The 24,634-nt window shown below is 42.4% G+C and overlaps 1 protein-coding gene and 2 long non-coding RNA genes across 3 annotated transcripts; 1 reads left to right on the top strand and 2 right to left on the bottom strand.

Annotated features, from left to right (window-relative positions):
• Window positions 1–8,545: 8,545 nt before the first annotated feature.
• Window positions 8,546–9,811, top strand: LOC307070344. The gene is made up of 3 exons (XR_013811552.1): window positions 8,546–9,284; window positions 9,408–9,570; window positions 9,747–9,811. It is a non-coding gene; the product is annotated as an uncharacterized lncRNA (long non-coding RNA).
• Window positions 9,812–16,894: 7,083 nt separating this feature from the next.
• On the bottom strand, window positions 16,895–18,203 carry LOC307071130. The gene is made up of 6 exons (XR_013811612.1): window positions 18,085–18,203; window positions 17,910–18,001; window positions 17,711–17,828; window positions 17,435–17,530; window positions 17,129–17,317; window positions 16,895–16,916 (listed from the first exon to the last, which is right to left on the bottom strand). It is a non-coding gene; the product is annotated as an uncharacterized lncRNA (long non-coding RNA).
• A 156-nt stretch (window positions 18,204–18,359) lies between these two features.
• LOC307071294 (uncharacterized protein) lies at window positions 18,360–20,481 on the bottom strand (the record flags this gene model as incomplete). Its single annotated transcript, XM_079730280.1, has 9 exons — window positions 18,360–18,364; window positions 18,397–18,703; window positions 18,848–18,941; window positions 19,029–19,207; window positions 19,320–19,552; window positions 19,640–19,738; window positions 19,837–20,009; window positions 20,111–20,321; window positions 20,400–20,481. The coding sequence occupies 9 exons, from the start codon at window positions 20,479–20,481 to the stop codon at window positions 18,360–18,362; spliced, it is 1,383 nt and encodes a 460-aa protein (XP_079586406.1).
• Window positions 20,482–24,634: the final 4,153 nt, after the last annotated feature.

Consider the following 24,634-nt stretch of genomic DNA (forward strand, 5'->3'; position numbering starts at 1 on the left):
GCAAGTAACAGGGTTGTAAATCAATGCTAATGTTAGCTTTTCCTCAGGAATAGATACTAGCTGTGGAATGTGATGTTACTGTCAAGGTCAAGCACAAACTTAGTTCTATAAATAAAGAAAGAAAACTTGAAATCAATTTGTCTTATTTTGATAATATGATTAGGGTTGCGTTGGTCAGAGTGACACACTCAATCAAGGCTGAAAAGATTGGAAAAATATGAAAAATAGAAGAAATGAAGTACCTTTGGTCTACCCATGGTGCTAGCAAATGGTGTAAAGATGAAATTTCCTCTGTGTCATGTGACTCACTGTTTTTTCTCTTCCACTGTCAGGCTAAATTGGTTTTGGTAACAGGGTTGCACGAATGTTGTGGGACACAACTTCAGTGCATAATTACTATTATTTAAATTATGTTGATGATTAAAGAAATTACTTTAACAATTACAAATGACATATATCAACAAAATCATATCAAAAAAAGTAGATTTAAAACTTATAACTGTTACATTTGACATGCAAGTTGGGCATCAAGAAGGTGGGACAAGAGAAAAATGCCATTTTAGGGGGTGCTCGAGAGCTATTTGGTATTTTAAGTAACATTTTGGAACCACTTTTTCTACAACTATATTTACATTTTGTCTCAGGACAAGTATAATTTACACAACAAGTGCATGTTTTAGTATTTTGTGCATGGATTATTGGAAATTTCATGGGTGGGACAGAAAATGTCCTCCAATTCTGGAATGTCCCAGGTATATAGCATATCGGAGACGGGCACACAATCAGTGCACTTGCAAATGAGAGCCTGCAGTATGACCGATCTTGTGACATTATTTAACCATCCATCCACAGCTAATACGATCAGACAGATACATCATTGAACACATACACAAAGCCCACAACAAGCCAAACATCACCACGGCAGGTGCGCTCTCTCTCGCACAATTACACAATCACTCCAAATACTCCAACTCCAAGGCTAGGCTGTTTCACTAAGACCACAACCAACCACAACTAACCCTGCAGTAGGCCTACCTATGCACAACAATGCACAACAATCAGTTCTATACATTGCGTCTTTCTTCTGTTTGGAGCACATGGCTAATTTGCACACTCGCACAGGACTGGCTGGCTCCGCTTGCCAAAAAAATAGAACATAGCCTATTTGTGAATAAATGTTTTGAATTCTGAATACTGGACATGGTGAGCTTCAAAACATTTAAGTGACCATTAGTGAGATGGCCTAAAACAAAATACAAATTAATTATTCTAGGACATAGGCTTTCAGGATCAATTCAGATGTTCAACTGTTCGGGATTCATTTTGCTTAGCCAGTGAAAGTGACCAGCTGTAGATTCCACACTGTTAAAAATACTTCACTACAGAAGTAGCCTATAAGTCCTCCAAATAATTCAGCATAATTGCATTACTGCCACAAGCATAGGCAGCAGTAGTCATTATGCGCTAAAATGGTCCCTGCCAGTGTTTTTCTATTCTGATGTTTGTGGATGAATCTTTCAGCTACAGCTTTGTTACATTTCCTTGCGATGGTTTGCTAGTTTAACCTACAGCAATACATCAAATTATGTAAGATGATCATGTGTCCGTTGCGTGGCTGTCTTCAGAGCCGTATACGCATTTTAGAAACACCTGTAATCAGCGTGACTATGACTTTCCCAGCCTATCCAGGGGGGCTCTTCCAATAATTTATGTAGGAGGATTTTTTACTGTCATCTTCCGGTTTATCACAAACATCTGGAGATAACTCGGTTTAATTAAATACTCAAGTGAAATACAAGTACCTCCAAATTGTACTTATTGTTCAGTACTTCTGTAAGGGCAGTTACAATCCATCACTAAAGATTTTATAGACTATTCTGATCCAGCGGATTTAATATTTATTTGTATAGTCTTCACAACTCACAATGAAATGTTAATATATCATCAAGGGAAATAGCATATAAACAAGCTTCATAAAAAATAATTTCTAAGCAGTAGGCCTACTACATATTTCTCACGGTAAACATAATGACCATAAGCTATGGCACAGTTTTCCCACACCTTTCACACAGTAGGGCAGCATTAGTCATACATAATTAGCAAAACGTCAAAGAAACTTCATTGAGGGATAACAGTGAAAAAAACATCTGCGTCTTGGGTGAAGCTAGGCTATGCTTAATGTGAGGAGCATGACCCGATTGGAAGGAAGCCGCATCCAGGATGAAGTTGAAGTTGACCTGGAGAAGGCAGCTTCCAGGCAGATGAAGATGGTGGTCTCTACTTCTTATTACCACAACAGGAACAGAACGCCTCCTGCTAGGATAAGAGATTGGCAACATATAAATGTAGATATTAGACAAGGAAAATGCTTGCTAGTCATTCAAAACTAAACTTCTTGTCCTGCATGTTTTAGGACAAGGGGAAGTACTCCTTTTTTGACAGAGATGCTGTGTTAAAGCTTCTGTAATGGATAGAATGCAGCATTTAGTACTTTGTGTCATTGGACATGTAATGATTAACAATATGGTGGCATAAAGGTTATGCTATATTAAATAAATAAAAATGAGCCCTATATAATAAATCTGTCTTGAGTTTTTTGTTGTTGTGATTAGTGCTTTAAAGCTAGGGTGGGTAATTTTTTTACTGTAATATTTGGCAAAACTGTCATAATAGCCAGTCAGCTATATGTAGGTGAAGTGCTCTGAGAATATCTGCCCATTACTTTGCTCTCCCCTGCCTCTGTGTGCCGCCCCAAAAATTGCCACCGCTCATGTACACTTTGACCAATCAGAGCTAGGCTCTGATTCTCCGTTCTTATTGGCTGTGGGACTGTCCGTTCACCTTGGCAACAACGTTGGTGCGTCCCTGCGTGAGCGTTCACAAGCCTAGCAGTCTGACAGTTTTGCACTACTACGGTGACAACAAATGAATAGCAATGTCTTCATCAACGGCCCCTAAATTTCCCATTCCCCGGATACCAACAACTAACACCGCTAAGACAGGGAAAAAAATAGGAAAGACACTTGTTGAAAGGACCGCTACAAAAAGGGGGGCGGAGAGAGCTCGAAATAAAACCAGAGTAAACATTGGCGTGGCTTATGCGCGATGGAGAGAGTTACGTGACCTGAGAAACGTAAAATTGGACGCTGAGATGGCTACATTTCTTATAGACAGGTAAGGAATAGTGATATCTCTCCATGGTATATTGTGAAGAATATGTAAAGTGTCGGCTGGTATGGTTTTTTACTAGGCAGAGCCACGATAACTTACATTACGGTTCTGTAATGTAACCGTTTCAATACGGTTCCGTAGGATGTCTTCATCGGCCCATGGTTCTTTTCCGGTCCGTTGTATGTGTTAGTTATGGTCACACTATCCTGTCGGAATAACACAGAGATTGTGCTCACACGTCGCCTAGGCCTCAACGCAACTGTGGATAATGTCCGAGTCACGTTTGTGTAAAAGCTACTTTGACACAACTGCCAAGATAAGCACAGCGAGGGAAGTGTAGCATATGATATTGTACATGAGCGGTGGCAATTTTTGGGGGCGGCACACTAGGGTTGGATTTAGTGATTCGTTTCCGCGAACCAGTTCGCGTCATTCAGTTCGCCAAGAGGAGTCGTTCGCGAATTGTTCATTCGTTCGTTTGTTCAGTCGAGTTTCCGGTAGCGGTGAATCGAATCATGCACGGTTCTCTGAGTCAGTCAGACTCAGCCCCTCGTTCGTTCGTTCGTTCGTTCGTTCAGCGGTGGCGGTGAATCGAATCATGGAATGAACTGTCATCAGACAACGCAGTTATACGCTATTGTAATGACCTCGCCGGTGACATAACGATGTCCAGTCATGAATACTTGAAGGAACTTTAATGTAACAAACCAGGTCACTGAAAACCCGTAACCAACGGCAAAAAGCCACACTAACAACAACCGGTTACCCGGGCAACCCCCCAACCCGGTCCCTTCAACGTGCAAGCCTCCACCCTCCTGTTCTCCCAAGGCCCTCCCCCAGCTGACCTGATGATTCGCCCCCCACACTGATTGACAAAAAGAACATCCAATGCATGCACAAAGAACAACTGGCATAACGGACAACGAAATACAATGGTTGGTTGGCTGAGTCGTGACGCCTCTCAGTCGGTCCCTCCTCGAACTGTCAGCGAGTCAGCGACTAGTGGGTCTGGGAGGAGTCGAGAGTCTTAACGATTCGTTCATTCAAACTGATTCGTTCGCGAACGAGTCAACCCTACGGCACACAGAGGCAGGGGAGAGCAAAGTAATGGGCAGATATTCTCAGAGCACTTCACCTACATATAGCTGACTGGCTATTATGACAGTTTTGCCAAATATTACAGTAAAAAAAATACCCACCCTAGATTTAACGAATCAAATTGTAAATATTTTTCATTTGTTCATTCATGCAGAGCTGTAAACAGTCTTGTATTTTTCCTTTGTGTATTGTGACCCATTATTGTTTGTGAAGAATGAACTTCTACGGGATGCCCCTTTTATATCCATTCATGGTAATTTAATGACCTCGCCGGTGACATAACGATGTCCAGTCATAAGTATTTGAAGTAACTTTTTAATCACAAAAACCAGGTCACTGAAACCCGTAACCAACGGCAAAAATCCCACACTAACAACAACCGGTTACCCGGGCAACCCCCAACCCTTCAACGTGCAAGCCCCCACCCTCCTGTTCTCCCAAGGCCCTCTCCCAGCTGACCTGATGATTCGTCCCCCACACTGATTGACAAGAGGAACATTGCAATGCATGCACATAGAACAACTGGCATAACGGACAACGAAATACAATGCAACACATAACACACAAACTATTTAAATGTCCCAGAGTCGCTACAGTAATATCACCTGCTACCAGTTACTAATGTTGAAATGGTTGAACATTGTTGTTTTTTTGAGCATTCTACAGCTTTGCTAGTCTTTTGTGGCCCCCTGTTTTGAATTGTGTTGCTGGCATCAAAATCAGAATAACCATATATTTACAAAGAACAATTAGATGAGGGGTGTCCAAACTACGGCCTGCGGGCCAACTGCGGCCCGCGGCCCACTTTTGATTGGCCCGCAGCACATTTAAAAAAAAATAAAAAATAAATTATATGTTTTTCTTTAATAATTTTTTTTTTTTTTCTTTTGCATTTCTTAGTAAACTCACTAGGTAGAGCTATTGTTCGAACAAGTCAGGTGACTCCCCATTACAAGAGCAATCAAAGAAAAAAATTCCCGCCCGTAAGAAAAGATGGCAGAACCAAAGACACGGAAGATCGAAAGTGAGTGCAGAAAATTTCAGCCACGGTGGGAAAATGAATACTTTTTCAAAGAAGTCAAGGGAAAGTGTGTCTGTTTAATTTGTAAGGAAAGTGTTGCCGTGATGAAGGATTACAATGTAAGAAGACACTATGAAACTAAACATCAGTGCAGCTACATGTCCTATACTGGTGCCGAGCGACAAATTAAAGTGAAACAGATGGCAGCAAGCCTGCAAACTCAACAACAGTTTTTTAGCCGGGCCAACAAAACAAAAGAAAGTGCCACAATGGCTAGCTATGAGGTAGCAAAACTGATTGCACAACATGGGAAACCTTTCTCCCATGGTGAATTTGTAAAGCAGTCTCTCACAAAAGTTGCTGAAATAATGTGCCCTGAGAAAATGCAGGAATTTAACAATGTTAGCATGTCCAGGAACACAGTTGTGCGGAGAATTGAAGACTTATCAGCAAATGTAAGACACCTAGTGTTGGAAAAAGCCTGTGCTTTGGACTTTTATTCAATTGCATGTGACAAGAGCACAGATGCCACCGACACCGCTCAGCTATCGATATTTTTGAGGGGAGTTGACGACAACTTTTGCACTACGGAGGAGCTGCTTGATCTGAGGAGTTTAAAGGGCACAACAACAGGAACTGACATGTTTGAAGCTGTGTCAGATGCAATTGAGAACGCCGGACTTAAAAAAATGGGACAAGATGTGTGGAGTAACAACTGATGGGGCTCCGGCTATGACAGGTGAGCATAAAGGAATGGCCTCTTTGGTGTGCGCAAAGGTCCGAGAGTGTGGAGGCACCGCTGTTAAAATGCACTGTATCGTCCACCAGGAAGCCCTCAGTGCCAAGACAGTCCAGCTTGGCGATGTGATTAACCAACGCCGGTATCACGCCATTGCGTGCTCCTGCGCACGAACGTTAATCTATTGAAGCGTGTTCCCGAGCACGATAGTCCGACTTTTTGCGTGTTACACAAAACGAAATGTAAACCAATGCATTCTGAATGGGAGTGTTCTAAGACAATTAACGTTCTCCACAAAACGCTACGAGAGAGAGAGAAAGAGAGAGCGGGAGGGACAGAGAGAGAGAGAGAGAGCGAGAGAGAGGCTTAAGAAAGGGTGTGCGCAGATAGTACAGTGCACCCTAGTTATGTTTATGCCAAAACCTATATATATAATTAGGCTATAATTATATTATTTAGCGTGTAATGAGACAATCTATAGCCAAATTGTCGAAGATGCCCGAGAATCTTTCGGGATATCAGCATGGGAAATCGGCGAATCAGACCCATGAATCTATTGTAGCGACCCTGGGACAGTTAAATAGTTTGTGTGTTATGTGTTACATTATATTTCGTTGTCCGTTATGCCAGTTGTTCTATGTGCATGTATTGTAATGTTATTCTTGTCAAACAGCGTGTGGGGCGAATCATTAGGTCAGCTGGGGGAGGGCCTTGGAAGAACAGGAGGGTGGGGGCCTGCACGCGAGTGAGACCGTGTTGCCGGGGTAACCGGGGTTTGTTTGGGTCCGGTTTTCAGCTGTTGGTTTCAATGTTGTTACAATGTTACGGGTTTCAGTGACCTGGTTTTTGGTCCATTAAAACTACCTTCAACTAATGACTCGACATGATTATGTCACCGGCGAGGTCGTTACACTATAAAGAAACACGTCATCTCAAGCGGGAGAGAAAGTTTGCGGTGCTGGTTTGTGTCACCAACCCAGCAACCCAGTCGCCAAGAAAAAACGTTGACAGTGCACGTTTCCATGAACACTGGATACGTAGCATTTCAACGTAAAAAATAGCGTGTTATACCTACAGTATCCACGTGTGCCGCTGTGGAGGCGGGTTTCGGGGTTTGGGACACGATTGTTTGGGGGGGGGGGGAGACTGTTGTTGACCGGGGAGGGGGGGGGGGGGGGGAGACACGTTTGTTGAGGGGGGGGGGGACACACGATTGTAGGGGGGGGGGGGGGGGGGACACACCAACCCAGCAACCCAGTCGCCAAGAAAAAACGTTGACGGTGCACGTTTCCATGAACACTGGATACGTAGCATTTCAACGTAAAAAATAGCGTGTTATACCTACAGTATCCACGTGTGCCGCTGTGGAGGCGGGTTTCGGGGTTTGGGACACGATTGTTTAGGGGGGGGGGGGGGGGAGACTGTTGTTGACCGGGGAGGGGGGGGGGGGGGGGGAGACACGTTTGTTGAGGGGGACGACGACACACGATTGTAGGGGGGGGGACACACGTTAGTTGAAGGGGGTGGGGGGGGGACACGTTTGTTGAGGGGGGGAGACACGTTTGTATCCTAACAACAAAACAAGTTAACAAAAGCCCCATTTGTCAACTGAGAACCCCAATTCCCAGAATCCCCCGCGGCTCCGGAACACGGCGTAGCTTATATTAATCTTTATTATCTGAATGGGAAATGCAATATTTTAGGACAGATACACCATTAAACGCGTTTCTAATGACATTTCTAGCGAGAAATGTACATTTTCCTTACATAATCTTCAGTCAGTGAATGTGTATGATCTTTATTAATCTTTATTATCTGAATGGGAAATGCAATATTTTAGGACAGATACACCATTAAACGCGTTTCTAATGACTTTTCTAGCGAGAAATGTACATTTTCCTTACATAATCTTCAATCAGTGAATGTGTATGATCTTTATTAATCTTTATTATCTGAATGGGAAATGCAATATTTTAGGACCGATTCACCGTTAAACGTGTTTCTAATAACATTTCTAGCGAGAAATATACTTTTTACTTGCATAATCTTTAGTCAGTGATTGTGTCTGATCTTTAGTTTTATAGTTATTAGGATTTGATCGGCTCGCTCGCATGTTTCAACGACGTCAGGTTGCTTTCGCTAAACTAGCAGCTCACGTGCTTCCTGCGTTTGTGTTATTAAACTGTTACTTTATGTAACTTTTAATGATATCATCTTGTTAGAAACACGTATATCTGAGAGCCAACCCAGTCGCCAAAAGCATACGTTGACAGTGTACTTTTCGTGAACACTGGATTACGTTGCATTTCAACATAAAATAGCGTGTTATACACACACACACACACGCACGCACACGCACAGACACACACACACACACACACACACACACACACACGCACACACACACACGCACACACGCACGCACACACACACACGCACACGGTCGTGCGCAGGAGCACGCAATCGCGTGACACCGGGTTGAAAGAAAGACGTCAACTCTGGAGTGACCGAAAATTTGCGGTGCTGGTTTGTGTGACGTAAGTTCAACTATGATTGACTGCTATTTAAAAACGGTTGAATGCTTGAAATACTAAGATTATGGAGTTGATAGTGCAAATAATTATATTGCCGTTGTCAAAGAATATTAACAGGTATTAACAGCTAATAACAGATAACAAAAGCGTTGCTTCATAGGCTAATGTAGGCCTACGTCGCCACCTGTCCCTCGGGTAGGCTAGCTAGTTCGTTAGTAATTGAAATTGAACAATGAGAAAGGCTTAGATAAGTACCATACACAGCATCATGTTAGAAGGTAATTTACACAATGTAGTCGGCTGTTTGTAAAAAATAGTTTGTTTTTAGTGATTTACTTTTTTCTCCCTGCAGCTTCAAATAAGCATCATACATCTTAACTATCTCTCTGCCAATGCTAATATTTTATATCTATAATCTTTCTTATCTATCTACTATCTGTGTATCTAATCTGTTTTGTTTATCTGTCTATTCGGTTTGTCTGTGTCTTTGTAAATTAGGTAATCTTTCAATATGCCAGGCAGCACATGTAAAACATGCCCCTCCTGCAAAACCATTCTGCCTTGCGCTAAAAAGGTTTGCAGGCACTGCAAAATGGTCCAGCCTGTAAAGGAACGCCTCAAAATTGCCTTGAGAAAATTTGAGGCTAAGCGGGAAGAGTGGGCGTCTTCCCGCAAGAAGAACCACAACATGGCTGTTGTCAAGCAGGAAATGTTCCTCCTGGTATGTAAACAATTCAGATTAATTATGTTCTACCTTTAACTGTCTGAATCACTATTGCTTTGAATAGTAGGTCTTTTTTGATTACTACAGGCAAAACATTAACATGCTGTGATTTCCTTACAGCTCGAAAAGCTTCAAGCAGCAGGATATAAACCTGTCCTGCTGCTTGGAAAAGCCACTAAAAAGAGCCATGTGGTCAAGGTGTTCACACCTCGTTGCACCTTGGCCACATTTGCGGAGGAGTCCCTCAAAAAAATGGGCTCCATCCATGAGTACATTTGTCAAGGTATGATTCTTTATTTTTATAAATTCCACACACCCTCTGCTTTGTTTACCAAAATACTAACTGCATCTTGTTATTTGTCCACCACATTCATTTTTATCATGGAACTATTGCTACAATTTTTTTGGTTGCCATTTGCAATTTAATAACCCTTTGCAACACTTTTCAAACTTGCACAGGATGGACCCCTTTTGCAAGTGGGACTGCAGAGGGGCCAGAAGAGGGCAGGGGGACCACTCAGGTGAAGACATACAGGAATATCTATGACAATTAAAGAGGCTAATCCTATATATTGTTATATACTGCATATATACTCCAATATATTATGCTACAAATTACAATATACTAAGTCAGCTGTATAAGTGCTAACCTCTTTTCATGTTTGTTTATGGTTATTTATGTGTATAGATGTGTATAGATCTGTATGGTCTTAATTTCATATTTTTTAAAACTGAATTTACACTTGCACTGTTGAAGTTCCACTGTTGGACTTTGAGTGAGTGTTATCTTATGTCATCTTAGATGGACATGGACATGGGAGAGGTGGAGGACAGGGCCGTGCAGGTGGAGGAGGGGGAGGAGGTGGCCCTGCAGGTGGAGGAGGGGGAGGAGGTGGCCCTGCAGTTGGAGGAGGTGGCCCTGCAGGTGGAGGAGGGGGAGGAGGTGGCCCTGCAGTTGGAGGAGGTGGCCCTGCAGGTGGAGGAGGTGGAGGAGGTGGCCCTGCAGGTGGAGGAGGTGGCCCTGCAGGTGGAGGAGGTGGCCCTGCAGGTGGAGGAGGGGGCCCTGCAGGTGGAGGAGGGGGCCCTGCAGGTGGAGGAGGGGGCCCTGCAGGTGGAGGAGGGGGCCCTGCAGGTAGAGGAGGTGGCCCACCCGGACACGGAAGGACCAGGTATGGATTTTTCAATTAAAGCATGCATGAGAAGGTACTAAGTGTCATACAAATAAACATCATTGCCTGAATGAGTAATATTTTATTTTCCATTCCAACAGCGGTCTCTACTGTGCAGAGGAAGCGGAGGAGAAAAGGTATGTTCAGAATGTCTGTACAGATCGAATTGCTAATTGACTACTATTCTTTTCACCATAGCATTACATTTATTGTAGTTATTTTGGAAAAAGGACTGTAATAAGAATGTTGGTTATGACCATTTGAGTCTTTGTTTGAATACCTCAACATTTCTTTCCTACAGAGCATCACAGCCAGAAGGGGCTTGAAAAAAGGAACAAGACTTTACCGAAGAGTAAGATGAAATAGTTTGTAACGATCAGAGCACTGACAAACCCTTTACACAATTTATAATTATGGAATTGTAAATTATTCTCCTGTGTATTCATAGCAGCGATTACAGCATTAATACAGTATTAATAATTACTGTTATTGATTTTATATTTGCGGTATTTTATATTTGCCAGTGGATAAGCATAGATGGTTTTGTTGTGAAAAACATGTTTTTTATATTTTCAGATTGCCCCTACCATATTGGTCGTGACTCCTTCGAAATAAGGAGTTACGGGAAGGAGAGGATGAGAAAGGTTTGACAGACCCATAAAGACCCAGCAAAAACACATGCGTGATTAACTGTAGGAATGACATTCTCGCTGATTGATCATGAGCATGCATATTAAGTGCATACTGTAAATGTAATTTACTCATGTATACAAGTAATTAGCATAAATATTTTGGAATAGTACCGTCAATGCATTTTGTCTATCAAACTCATAGGCTAACACTGAATTTATTATCTTACTAATGAATTTATGGTTCCTTTCCTTGATAGGGCATTAAAGAAGTCCTTGTTGATTGGCAGCCTTGCCCAGTTTGGTATGTATTTAATTTGGTTTCTTTCTGTTTCACTGGGTTTTTTTAAACCACTTCATTGCTTTTCCGAGTATTCTATATTATACCATATTATTTTGCACCATCTTGGTGCAAAATAGCTGCTGCTATTTTAACGTTTAACAGTAGTTCTTCCACCAAACACACTTGCCAACCAGATTTCCTATCAAGTGGTTTCATCATTCCCTTTCTTATGTGTCATACACTATTACATTATTAGATCTTGAATTATTAGAAAATGACTTAAAAGTGTGGTATTGCTCAAGAACAAAAATGTGCAAAGATTGGGCTTGATTTGTAATTGCCTTTATAGATGAGAATCAATATAAAGTAGGTATATACTGTGTGTTATGTAAGTGGAGTTCGACCAATCATCACAAAACGGTTCATTGATATATTATTTGTTCTCTTTTCAGTGGGAAGGAGTGGGCCAGGTCCTGGCAGCCAAAAGATTTGAATTAGTCCCCCTGCCCTCTTCAAATAAAAACATATTTTCAGTCTTTCTAGAATGTGGTGCTACTCCTGATACATGATTGCCCTGCCATTCAAATGTGGTCACTAAGAGCTTAATGACACACACACACATATATATATATATATATATATATATATATATATATATATATATATATATATATATATATATATGTATGGACACAACAGTTAATATAAATATGAATTCCAGTCTGTAGGCAGTACATGGTGGGTAAAGTTAAAGTAACTCAAAAGTTGTGGGCTGAAGGGTCTCTAGCTAATAGAGTAGTAGCAGCAATTAATTGAGTATTTAATCCATTCAATGTATTTAAGATATGCATCCAGGTATAATTGCAAATGGCTATATTGTATAGAAAATATTGATTTTAAACATACAAGTGCAAGCAGGGCCTACTGAATGTCAATTTAGTCACAACAGATTATTAAAATATTGTGCTGATAGATCTTTATTCAACACCAAAACACCAGATTCTCTTGGATGATTAAGTTAGCTGCTACGTCAAACCAACCATGGTGTGGTGGTGGTTTCATATATGTGAAAGGGCATTCAAATATAGCCTACTACAATAATAATAATAATACATTTTATTTGTAAATCACTTTTCATAAAAATAATCTCAAAGTGCTACAACAAAACACGAAGGGCAATAACACAATAAAATAAATAATAATCTAAGGACCATAGGTGTTATAGGGTGTACCGATGAGAAGGCTGTTACAGTAATCAAGCCTGGAGGGGATTAAGGCGTGGACGAGTTTCTCTGCGTCAGAGAAGGTGAGGATTGGGCAGAGTTTTGATCAATGATCAATTAGGAGGCCGAAGCCCTAAAGGACAACCCTGTCTCATGAAAATTACGTTCCCAGAGAACTATTCGGCATTCTCAATTACGTTTGTCTGAAAACGTATTTTGTCTCGACATAAAAACATGGTGGCTAAGCCTATGATGGTTGCTATGGACGCTGAAACTAGCAGCCCGAATGCCGTTTAAAGCATGGAAATAAAACCATTGTCTTTGCTGATTATGTTATTTTATGGAACCGTGTAATGATGTTATTTTTCCACACATAAACACAGAACAGTCTGTTCAACCCGGTATCACGCCAAGGCGTGAAATAGATACATTGGTCCACCTCGCAAGGAGTGTTCAGTGTCACGCTATGCCTGACCAAAGCGTGAAGAGATACACGTTTCTTCCGCCCATCTAAATGAATGGAGGAATAGCACCAATAGGGGTCGATACGTTCTCCCAGCATTTGGGGGAAATGGTTACGTATATATATATATATATATTAGATTAGATTAGAAAACTTTATTTATCCCAAAATGGGCAATTTCGTTCACAGTTTCCAGTCTCACATAATAGATTACTTAATAAATACAATAAATAGCAATAGGAGGTAGACAAAAACATATATCAAAGGCAGTCCAACACACACATTTAACTCACAATTCATTTCAGCCCGTCAGTAACAACCACCCTGCCCCCGGAAACACCCAGCAACACTGGTGTGCTCTCCACCTACTCCTTACTTTTGTCATCATTTAGTAACCTGATGGTTGCAGGGATAAAAGAGTGGGAGTACCTCATTGTTCTTGTCCTGATTGAACAGTAGCACCGCCCTGAAGGCATTAGGCATATATATATATATATATATATATATATATATATATATATATATATATATATATATATATATATATCCAATATTTTAGGACAGATTGACCATTAAACGTGTTTCTAATAACATTTCTAGCGAGAAATATACTTTTTACTTGCATAATCTTCAGTCAGTGAATGTGTCTGATCTTTTGTTCGATAGTTAGTTTTATGGTCTCCCTAGCATGTTTCAAAGACGTCAGGTTGCTAGGGACGCGACGATCTAGTTGTGGGCCAGCAGAGGGTAACATTTATACCGAATTTGGCCTGTAACCAAATGTATGATATGCTATACGTATAGCCTAGTTTATATGTTATAAATATTTGTTATATGGTCTGGTTATACCTGAACTTGGTTAAAGATGTTCAATGGTCAGATACAGATCATGTTATAACGATAATTGAATAAAAGTTATGGTCTACTTATAGATAGAATATTACACGACGTAATAATTGTATACATATAATAGCCTATATTTTAATATTAAATTAATTAATTACAATAACGGCTTTAAACATGTGACATGCCTACGTTTTTTGGGCCTTTTCTTTTCAATGGGCCTGCGTCAACGTCACGTGACTCTCGGCAAACCACGTTGGTTAAAGACGGCAATGGAGCTTGGTTAGGAAATAGAAAGATATACCATTAAAATATCTTCCCGTAACGGGGCAAACAAGGTGTCATTTGTCATCTACGTTTCGAGGCGATTGCAACGGTGCCATGCATGACCATATTTGACTATGTTTCAGGGTAGTAATTAGCTGTCGATTTTGGAGGCCTTTATAGATAATAACCAGCTATAGATTTGCTACCCGATGGAGTTTTCTGACAAATTACATGTTATTTAGCATCTACATTAGCAGCTGAGTCCAATGAGATCAAGCTCGACCTTGTGCCACACAGAGATCATGCCCTAGACCATAGGTGTACCATGTAAAATACAGGGGCCATGTAGTGTAGGGGGCCGTGTAGGGCCGTGGAGTGTCATGCTTTGTGTCATTGGACTCAGCTCAATGTGTAGATGCTAAATAACATGTCATTTGTCACAAACTTTTATCGGGAAGCAAATCAATAGCTGGTCATTATTGATTAAGGCCTCCAATTTCGACAGCTAATTACTACCATTAAACATGTTTGAATGTGTTCATGTGTGGCACCGTTGCAATCGCCTGGAAGCGTAGATATTGAAGGACATCTTGTTTGCCCTCTTACGCACCGGCCCTACAAGAAATTACTCAGCAAGTGCTCCATCTTGTTGCACCTCACCCAGCGGCTCGCTTACAAGATTTTGGTCTGAAGTTCTACCCAAACCTACACCCTAGCCATCCAACATGCATATCTGAGAATCAGGCCTCTCTTTAATAATGACAAAAAGTTATGAGAGAAACACACATTAACTTTTTGTTATCTCATAAGCGGCGTGGTGCCGGCTCCTTTTGACCTTTTGACCCCCGACTTCAAAAACGTGGCCACAGGCCAGCTGTGTCTACACACCTTTAGCCACAAATGTACACCTCCATCCCACAAAAAATGGGGACTAGAAACTAACCTCTGTCTTATGTACATTTACTGTACTGTTGGAGGTCACGCCCCTTTGCCGACCTTTTCGAGATAGCTAGGGATGCTAAAATGTTTACACACATTTCCCGGGGCCCCGTGTACGACATATCCGAGATTTGGAGTTCTAGCCCTTAGAGAAAAAAAGTTTTCCCAAATGGAGTGTCATTTGGACAAAGCCCCTCAGAAGTGTAGCTTGCAAGACCTAATGGTTCAGAATGTGGTGGAAAAACAGTTTTTGAGATAGGAAGGTCCTACCGCCCTGAAATTGTAATACCTTGTTCTAGGGCCTAACTGGGACCTCCGCACCGAGACTTGGCCCGGTCAGACCCCGAGGGCAGGCCCCCCCTTCCTGCCCTCGGGGTCCGACCGGGCCAAGTTTCGGTGCGGAGGTCCCAGTTAGGCCCTAGAATAAGGTATTAAAATTTCAGGGCGGTAGGATCTTCCTATCTCAAAAACTTTTTCCACCACATTCTGAACCATTAGGTCTTGCAGGCTACACTTCTGAGGGGCTTTGTCCAAATGACACTCCATTTGGGAAAACTTTTTTTCTCTAAGGGCTAGAACTCCAAATCTCGGATATGTCGTACACGGGGCCCCGGGAAATGTGTGTAAACATTTTAGCATCTCTAGCTATCTCGAAAAGGTGGAAAAAGGGGCGTGACCTCCAACAGTAGAGTAAATGTATATGACAGAGGTTATGTTTCTAGTCCCCATTTACTGTGGGATGTAGGTGTACATTTGTGGCTTAAGGTGGGTAGACACAGCTGGCCTGTGGACACGTTTTTGAAGTCTGGGGTCAAAAGGTCAAAAGGAGCCGGCACCACACCGCTTATGAGATAACAAAAAGTTAATGTGCATTTCTCTCATAACTTGTCCTTAAAGTGACTGTCAACGTATGCTTTTGGCGACTGGGTTGCCATACCACAAAGGTTCAAAATAGTTTTTCATCAACCCCCAAACCTTGACATTCTTTCTCATTATAACAAGATATTTCTCGAATCTCATCCACTTCTGAAATTGTATATATGAATGAAATTCATAGTATCCGCGTTTACATGGCACATCTGATCCGCATAGATTTCTATGCGTCATAGATCTCTTCCTAAAATGTGATCCGAATGTACTGTATACATGGCAGTAACAAAAGTGTCGTGCATAGAAATCTATGCGGAACAGATGTGTCCATGTCAATAAGGCTAGTGAGGTTATAGCACTATTTATTCTCACCCACCCCATCTTGAATTGAAGAGATAGATTTTTTTATTTTAAACATAGCAATAACAATGATCATTTGTGTACATCAAGCGAGGCACGAAACCACACCATCAACTAAGTTGCTTGTTCTCTTGCATCTTCCTCATCCTCGCTGGTGTCTGGACTGACCAGGCCCATCGGATCACATTCCTCTTCCTCACAAACATCAAGGAGGACAGAGGCCAATGGACCTAGAGCAGTCTTATACCGCTGCAGGACCATTTGATGTCGTTCTTCCACTTCCGCAAGTCTTCTTGCCAAGAGACAGTGAAGTCCATTTTCATCTTCTACAAGTAGAGGACAGAAAACCCAACGACGTTAATATATATTGAAACATCCCCCACTAATTGAATACATTAAATGGGATCCCCAAAACTTGTCTTTAACTTACCGTATCTTGCAAGCTCCGTCTTGAGGGCCACTCCCAGGTTCTGCAACCACGTACAGTGCTGGGCCATCTCCAACACCAGGATAGGGAGCTCCTCTTCCAGCCGTGTTTTCAGCATTTCCTGATCGTGCAGTCGTTTCTTGACCCCGATTGTTACTAATGATCCAAAATATTAAGATCAATACATGAGTATCTGGCATAACATTTAGCAATGCAACCATAATGGAAACAGAATTTAGAAATGATGTTTCTTTCCCAAAATCGTTTTATATATTACAAAACCACCATTATATTTAATATATCATTTCAGGATAGTTCACTATTCCGATATACTGCATGACATTTTAAAAGCATTGAAAAATGCATACCACTGCCATAGTCCTCCCATGGCCATATTGCGCCAGTGCTCTGTCCAGCCAAAGAGTGGTCAACCAAGGCCACATCAATCCTTTTGGAGAGGTCTGCAACAAGACTGTTGTATTTATCAATCTCCTGGAGAAGGCGCTTTTTGTCTTCCGTCAACTTTCTTCGGAGACGATGGCGAAGCTTGTTGCTGTCTAGATTGTTTAGGAGAAACGTAATATGCAGACACAAAAACCTTGTATAGGTTATATTAAAAACAATATAGATACATTGTTAGGTATACCGGATAACTCAAGAAAAAGCCTACATACCATTCTGACGGTAGAGGGTTTGTTTCTGTTGCTTTAGACCCAGATGGAGACCCTCAATGGACTGCTGGAGAACGTGCAGACCCGTTACTGGGGTCTCTGTAGATATCCGTTAGGGTGAAATTAAGCTCAGTGTACTGTATTCTATACAATGCAACCGAGTTTTCTAGATTTTTGCAGCACTAATGCTTCACTGATTGTGTATTATTTTGATTACCGTTTGAACACAAATGTCTGTAAGGAAACTGCAAAAAGGCATGTATATTGTTCTGTCCTCACCGCTCTCTGCCCATTCCTTGACTTCAGCAATCCACTGTACAGCCATTGCATTTGAGCACTGCAGGTCCTTCTGCAGTTGTGACAGCCTCTCTGCCTCTTCTTCTGCCCTTTTAGATGTCTAAAATATTTACAATAATTACAATAGGAACTCAGTCTGCCTAACAACTGGCACAAAAACATACATGAATATGAAACATACCTTCACATATCTTGTGGAGAGGGCCTTGTGTAGCGTCTCTGCTTTGTGATGGTTCCAACCCATTGCATGCACAGTGAGCATGTCCACACGTGCTGGTATAAGGAGAATTACATTATGTTCTGCAATCTATGAGCAATATTAGATGATAGCATAAACTCAGACCAAAGTGACTTACCTGCTTTTGACATGTACTTTGTTGTCAGGGCACAACGGGAGAGGTAGCTGTTTATTTGCTCCACCTCCTCACCGGCAGTTGTGCCTGCTCCCTTCTGATTCCGACCACTCCATTTTATCTGTTGCAAGGATGGGTGGATTTGGGGTTCATTAGAGCCAATGAAGCAGTTGGAAAACGTGGACAAATATTATGGAAAAGGAATTCAGCTTAAAGCTGTCTATTCCTATAGTAACACATGGCGTATTCATTTGAAAATAACAGATAACAGACATACCTCACACTTGGTAGCATGAGCTCTTGCATGCATGATGCTCCGGAAGGGCTTCATTTCTGTGAGGCTCTTGAGAGCTGGAATGACCGAAGCAACTTTTTGTAGGTATGGCCAGTATTTGCATGCCACATCCATAGCAAAAAACTGTGCCTTGCTTGGGAGAAGCTCCCTTTGGAGATACATAGGATACGCAAATATCTCTCCTCGGTACATGTTAAGGGCTTTTAAAAGGAAGCCATGCCGACACACCGCAACCTCAACGCCTTCCTCATCCAGTTTAGAGGCCCGCCTAGAGGTCTCCCTTGCTGCTGCCCATTGAGAGTCTCCACATGTGCCTCTCCCCTTTATCTGTGAATATAGTGCATACACATATTGTTAATGTAATTCACGACAAAAGAGTAGGGAGTATGGAATACTTCTAGAAGTCCAGGAAATGCAATGATTCCTTTAGTAACAGAACTATTTGAGTGTTTAAACTTAGCTTAAACTTACATTCTTCACCGCCATCTGTATTGTGTTGACAAAATCAGACACCTCACTGTCTTTGGCTAGAAATAGCCCATCAAAAAAGGGAGTGTCATTAGATCTAGGGGAAAAATATATAACATCCATTACCTACTCTTGTTGTCACTTACAGTCACGACTCAATTACCAAAGAGAACTTAAAGTGCACCTTCCAGTATGGCCAAAGCGATAAAGCTTCCTGTTGCCATCTGCTGACACTGCTACCATTTCAGGTGTGCAGGCAGGGCAGGTGAAAGGGGTATCACAGCAGAGCTGGTCTTTCTCAAAGGAGGCGTATGCAAACTCAAGAAAGCTCCTCTGCAGGGCATCCCCGTTGATCTGTCCAGACTAGAAAGTATATCAGAATATGGAAAACATTTTTGAGATAGTCAAAAAAAAAAAAAAAAAATTGCTGACAATATTGGTGAGCATAATAAATAGTATTGCTGATGTCACTTACTCTTCCTGCACACAGTGTGCGATGTTCCAGCATTTTTGCAAGGGCTTGCCTGGAGAATCCAGGTGAGATCAACTTCAGCTCCTGAAAGGTGTTGAGGAGGTCCACCGTGTAGATTGTGGAAGCATTTGCAGAAGCTGGCCAATATCCACTCCTGACTAGGTCTCTCACATCAGGGGCCCACTGCTGCAGGCATGTTTGGCACACATAACGTGGCAAATGCAAATCATAACGCCCTAACGAAAAAAACAACATTAGTCATAATCATTGACACATATTGTATATTAGACTAACAGAAGTCTAAATAGAGAACTGGTTTCTACCATTGATGGTAATCAAGATGACTGGTTTCCCAGCTTCCACTGTGAAGCTAGGGACCTGGCAGGTGCAGTGCTGTGCTGGCATTGTGGGTAAAATGCGATCTGTCGAAAAGAAAAGTGAACATTCTGTATATGGCAGCAGACTGAATAAACAAGATAAGGATCAGGAAGTCTAGACAGGTAGATTTGTCAGACCTTACCTTGCTCATGTGTGGCATATATTCCAGTCTCTCCTCTTGAGATACATGTGGATGGGGGAATGGCTTTAAAGAAGCCATCCACCACGCTGTCCCTGTTGTGGAGTGGCCGTTTGCTGTGGTTATGCATGTCGCAGGCCCCACAAAACCACTGCTCCGGAAGGCACTCTCTGCACCTAAGCAGACAAAACACTCAAGTCAAGTCACTCAATTTATATGATATACTTTTTTTAGTGTACATAGATACATTCTATTATTTGATTGATGAACATCCAACCTTATAACAGCCGGCTTGTGGCAGAAGCAACACAATGGCTTGCCAACAGCCTCAGATTCCAAAAGGCATCTGAGGTGGTACGGCCGTGCTTCCTCCCAACGGTCAGAGGCTTTCTGCTGCCTAACAGACCACGATGATGCTGCGCTTCTCTCAGGCTCAGCAGGACAGGGGCTTGAATCCAGTAGGGCAGAAAGCCTCTCCATGTTTTGTTCTGCAAATAAAATATAACCAAATGATCTACATTCTATATACAGTATTTGGATTTCAGAATTAAACACTGTATATTTACCAAACATCTCTTGAGGATTTTGCTGTGCTCTGGGTAAGGGCAAGGAATCCTCTGAAGGAAGTGCCAACACCTCAGTTTCCATGCCTGTTAAACAGTACATGACAGATTAATATATCTCTACGGCAGACACTCAAGTGCTTGCACTGCTGCAAGAAACTCATTTGACAGTAAGTACGTCAATCAAACGGTCGTACGGCACTCCCTCTCCCCCGCTCCCATGTACTTGTACTTGGAATGGGTAGAGTCAGCGTTGAAGGAGAGGGGGTAGGACCATTTGAGTTGTGTATTTTCAAAATCTGCTGGAGTTTCGCAAATCCCATACCCAACCTTTAACAGTCCAAATGTTACAAATCGACTTTGACCCACGGGAACGAAAAATCGAATAATAGAAAATTCTGACCCATCCCTAATTGCCATGGGTAATTGTTTGTCACCAAATTAAACTAATCTGAATTTGCACATAAACAAACCTGTAGTTAGGCCACTCCATCGGTCTGCACGGCCTGTATGGCCCGCACGGCCTCCACGTCTCCCTCTGGCCTTGCCGCGTCCGCTCCGTTTGGTTGAGCTCCGTGGTGAATCCCCTCCAGATCTTGCCCGATTGACATTCTCCGCAGCCTCCTGTGTGTTTAAGTCCAACATCTTGTTAGACGGAGTTTCTGAGGTACTGAAACATTCCTTTCATGTACAGGTTCAAGTTCAGTTAATGTACAAAAGGTTGTTACCATGGCTTCTGCAAGGAATTGGTCATGCATCAACCCAACGGCAAGGTGTCTTCCTTCTGTGCGGGGGTCACGGAGATCCAGGTCAAACAACTTGTCCATAGCAACACGAGAGAAAAGTTACAGCGATAGAATGAATAGAACTACTGCCGACAATCGATCTAGAGAATGCTTGTAAGATTAGCAGTCCTATCTATATGTCGCTCGAGAGCAGCGTCATAGAGCTCGTAAGTTCGCCCCTTCCGGTAGGCCCCTCATGGGACCTCTGAGATCGAAAAATATGAATGGGTTTCAATGGAGAGAAAGTAATTATTTTCTGGTCCCCGTCTTTATATGTGCTGGATTACACATATGTATACGTAGCGGAAGAGTCGGAGCCAGGCTGAGCCAAAGTCGGCGCATTTTCCACATAGCCTGCATTAATAGAGTCATTTTTTAGTTTTTATAGTTTTTTATAGCTGCTAGGCGTAAAGAGTTCACCTTTCAAAGCGGGATGTTTATTGCGGGGGAGGAGCCACGGCGGCAGTCGTGATCGTAATTTCCGGTTAGTGCACCACGGAGTACTCGATTTGGAACAGCACTCACATCTGAAAAATTAACGTAGTAGATAGTACGGATAGTATACTTCCTTTAAGTATACTCATGGAAGTACAGGTATTGGAACACGGCAGCCTTAACAGCATAGCCTATTTGTATAATAAGGGAAATAATTACTTTTCCAAAGCCAAAACTTACTTTATTTTTCAAGTTTTACAAAGAAGAAATCTAAAAATCATTGTACAAGATACTGTGTGTGTGTGTGTGTGTGTGTATGTGTGTGTGTGTGTGTGTGTGTGTGTGTGTGTGTGTGTGTGTGTGTCTGTGCGTGTGCGTGCGTGTGTGTGTGTGTGTGTGTATAACACGCTATTTTATGTTGAAATGCGACGTAATCCAGTGTTCACGAAAAGTACACTGTCAACGTATGCTTTTGGCGACTGGGTTGGCTCTCAGATATACGTGTTTCTAACAAGATGATATCATTAAAAGTTACATAAAGTAACAGTTTAATAACACAAACGCAGGAAGCACGTGAGCTGCTAGTTTAGCGAAAGCAACCTGACGTCGTTGAAACATGCGAGCGAGCCGATCAAATCCTAATAACTATAAAACTAAAGATCAGACACAATCACTGACTAAAGATTATGCAAGTAAAAAGTATATTTCTCGCTAGAAATGTTATTAGAAACACGTTTAACGGTGAATCGGTCCTAAAATATTGCATTTCCCATTCAGATAATAAAGATTAATAAAGATCATACACATTCACTGACTGAAGATTATGTAAGGAAAATGTACATTTCTCGCTAGAAAAGTCATTAGAAACGCGTTTAATGGTGTATCTGTCCTAAAATATTGCATTTCCCATTCAGATAATAAAGATTAATAAAGATCATACACATTCACTGACTGAAGATTATGTAAGGAAAATGTACATTTCTCGCTAGAAATGTCATTAGAAACGCGTTTAATGGTGTATCTGTCCTAAAATATTGCATTTCCCATTCAGATAATAAAGATTAATATAAGCTACGCCGTGTTCCGGAGCCGCGGGGGATTCTGGGAATTGGGGTTCTCAGTTGACAAATGGGGCTTTTGTTAACTTGTTTTGTTGTTAGGATACAAACGTGTCTCCCCCCCTCAACAAACGTGTCCCCCCCCCCCCCCCCCCTTCAACTAACGTGTGTCCCCCCCCCTACAATCGTGTGTCGTCGTCCCCCTCAACAAACGTGTCTCCCCCCCCCCCCCCCCCCCCTCCCCGGTCAACAACAGTCTCCCCCCCCCCCCCGTGTCCCAATCGTGTCCCAAACCACGAAACCCGCCTCCACAGCGGCACACGTGGATACTGTAGGTATAACACGCTATTTTTTACGTTGAAATGCTACGTATCCAGTGTTCATGGAAACGTGCACCGTCAACGTTTTTTCTTGGCGACTGGGTTGCTGGGTTGGTGTGTCCCCCCCCCCCCCCCCCCCCTACAATCGTGTGTCCCCCCCCCCCTCAACAAACGTGTCTCCCCCCCCCCCCCCCTCCCCGGTCAACAACAGTCTCCCCCCCCCCCCCTAAACAATCGTGTCCCAAACCCCGAAACCCGCCTCCACAGCGGCACACGTGGACACTGTAGGTATAACACGCTATTTTTTACGTTGAAATGCTACGTATCCAGTGTTCATGGAAACGTGCACTGTCAACGTTTTTTCTTGGCGACTGGGTTGCTGGGTTGGTGACACAAACCAGCACCGCAAACTTTCTCTCCCGCTTGAGATGACGTGTTTCTTTATAGTGTAACGACCTCGCCGGTGACATAATCATGTCGAGTCATTAGTTGAAGGTAGTTTTAATGGACCAAAAACCAGGTCACTGAAACCCGTAACATTGTAACAACATTGAAACCCCGGTTACCCCGGCAACACGGTCTCACTCGCGTGCAGGCCCCCACCCTCCTGTTCTTCCAAGGCCCTCCCCCAGCTGACCTAATGATTCGCCCCACACGCTGTTTGACAAGAATAACATTACAATACATGCACATAGAACAACTGGCATAACGGACAACGAAATATAATGTAACACATAAAACACAAACTATTTAACTGTCCCAGGGTCGCTACAATAGATTCATGGGTCTGATTCGCCGATTTCCCATGCTGATATCCCGAAAGATTCTCGGGCATCTTCGACAATTTGGCTATAGATTGTCTCATTACACGCTAAATAATATAATTATAACCTAATTATATATATAGGTTTTGGCATAAACATAACTAGGGTGCACTGTACTATCTGCGCACACCCTTTCTGAAGCCTCTCTCTCGCTCTCTCTCTCTCTCTCTGTCCCTCCCGCTCTCTCTTTCTCTCTCTCTCGTAGCGTTTTGTGGAGAACGTTAATTGTCGGACTATCGTGCTCGGGAACACGCTTCAATAGATTAACGTTCGTGCGCAGGAGCACGCAATGGCGTGATACCGGGTTGGATTAACACGGTTGTGAAAACCATCAACATTATTAGAGCACGAGGGCTCTACCACAGAGAATTCCAAGCTTTCCTGTCTGATGTAGATGCTGAATACGGGGACCTACTCTACCATTCGGAAGTGCGCTGGCTTAGTCGCGGCGCCGTGCTGAAGCGGTTTTATTCACTGAGGTCGGAAATCTACCAGTCTTTGAAAGAGAAGGACCGACCTCTTCCTGAGCTGAATGACCCTCTTTGGTTGGCAGACCTGGCCTTTTTAGTCGATGTTACAGCCCATCTCAACACACTGAACAAGAGCCTACAAGGAAAAGACCAACTTGTGCCACAACTGTATGCGCACATGAAATCATTCTGTGTCAAGCTCCGTCTCTTTGAGACACAACTACGTAACTTCAATGTTGCGCATTTCCCCACGCTGTCAGAAATCAATGCTGCTTTTCCAGAGGCAAATATTTACTCTAAAAATGATAAATACGTGTCTGTGATCGCAACTCTCATGGCAGAGTTC

This window comes from Pollachius pollachius (assembly GCF_949987615.1).
Source record: "Pollachius pollachius genome assembly, chromosome: 2".
Classification (NCBI taxonomy): domain Eukaryota; kingdom Metazoa; phylum Chordata; class Actinopteri; order Gadiformes; family Gadidae; genus Pollachius; species Pollachius pollachius.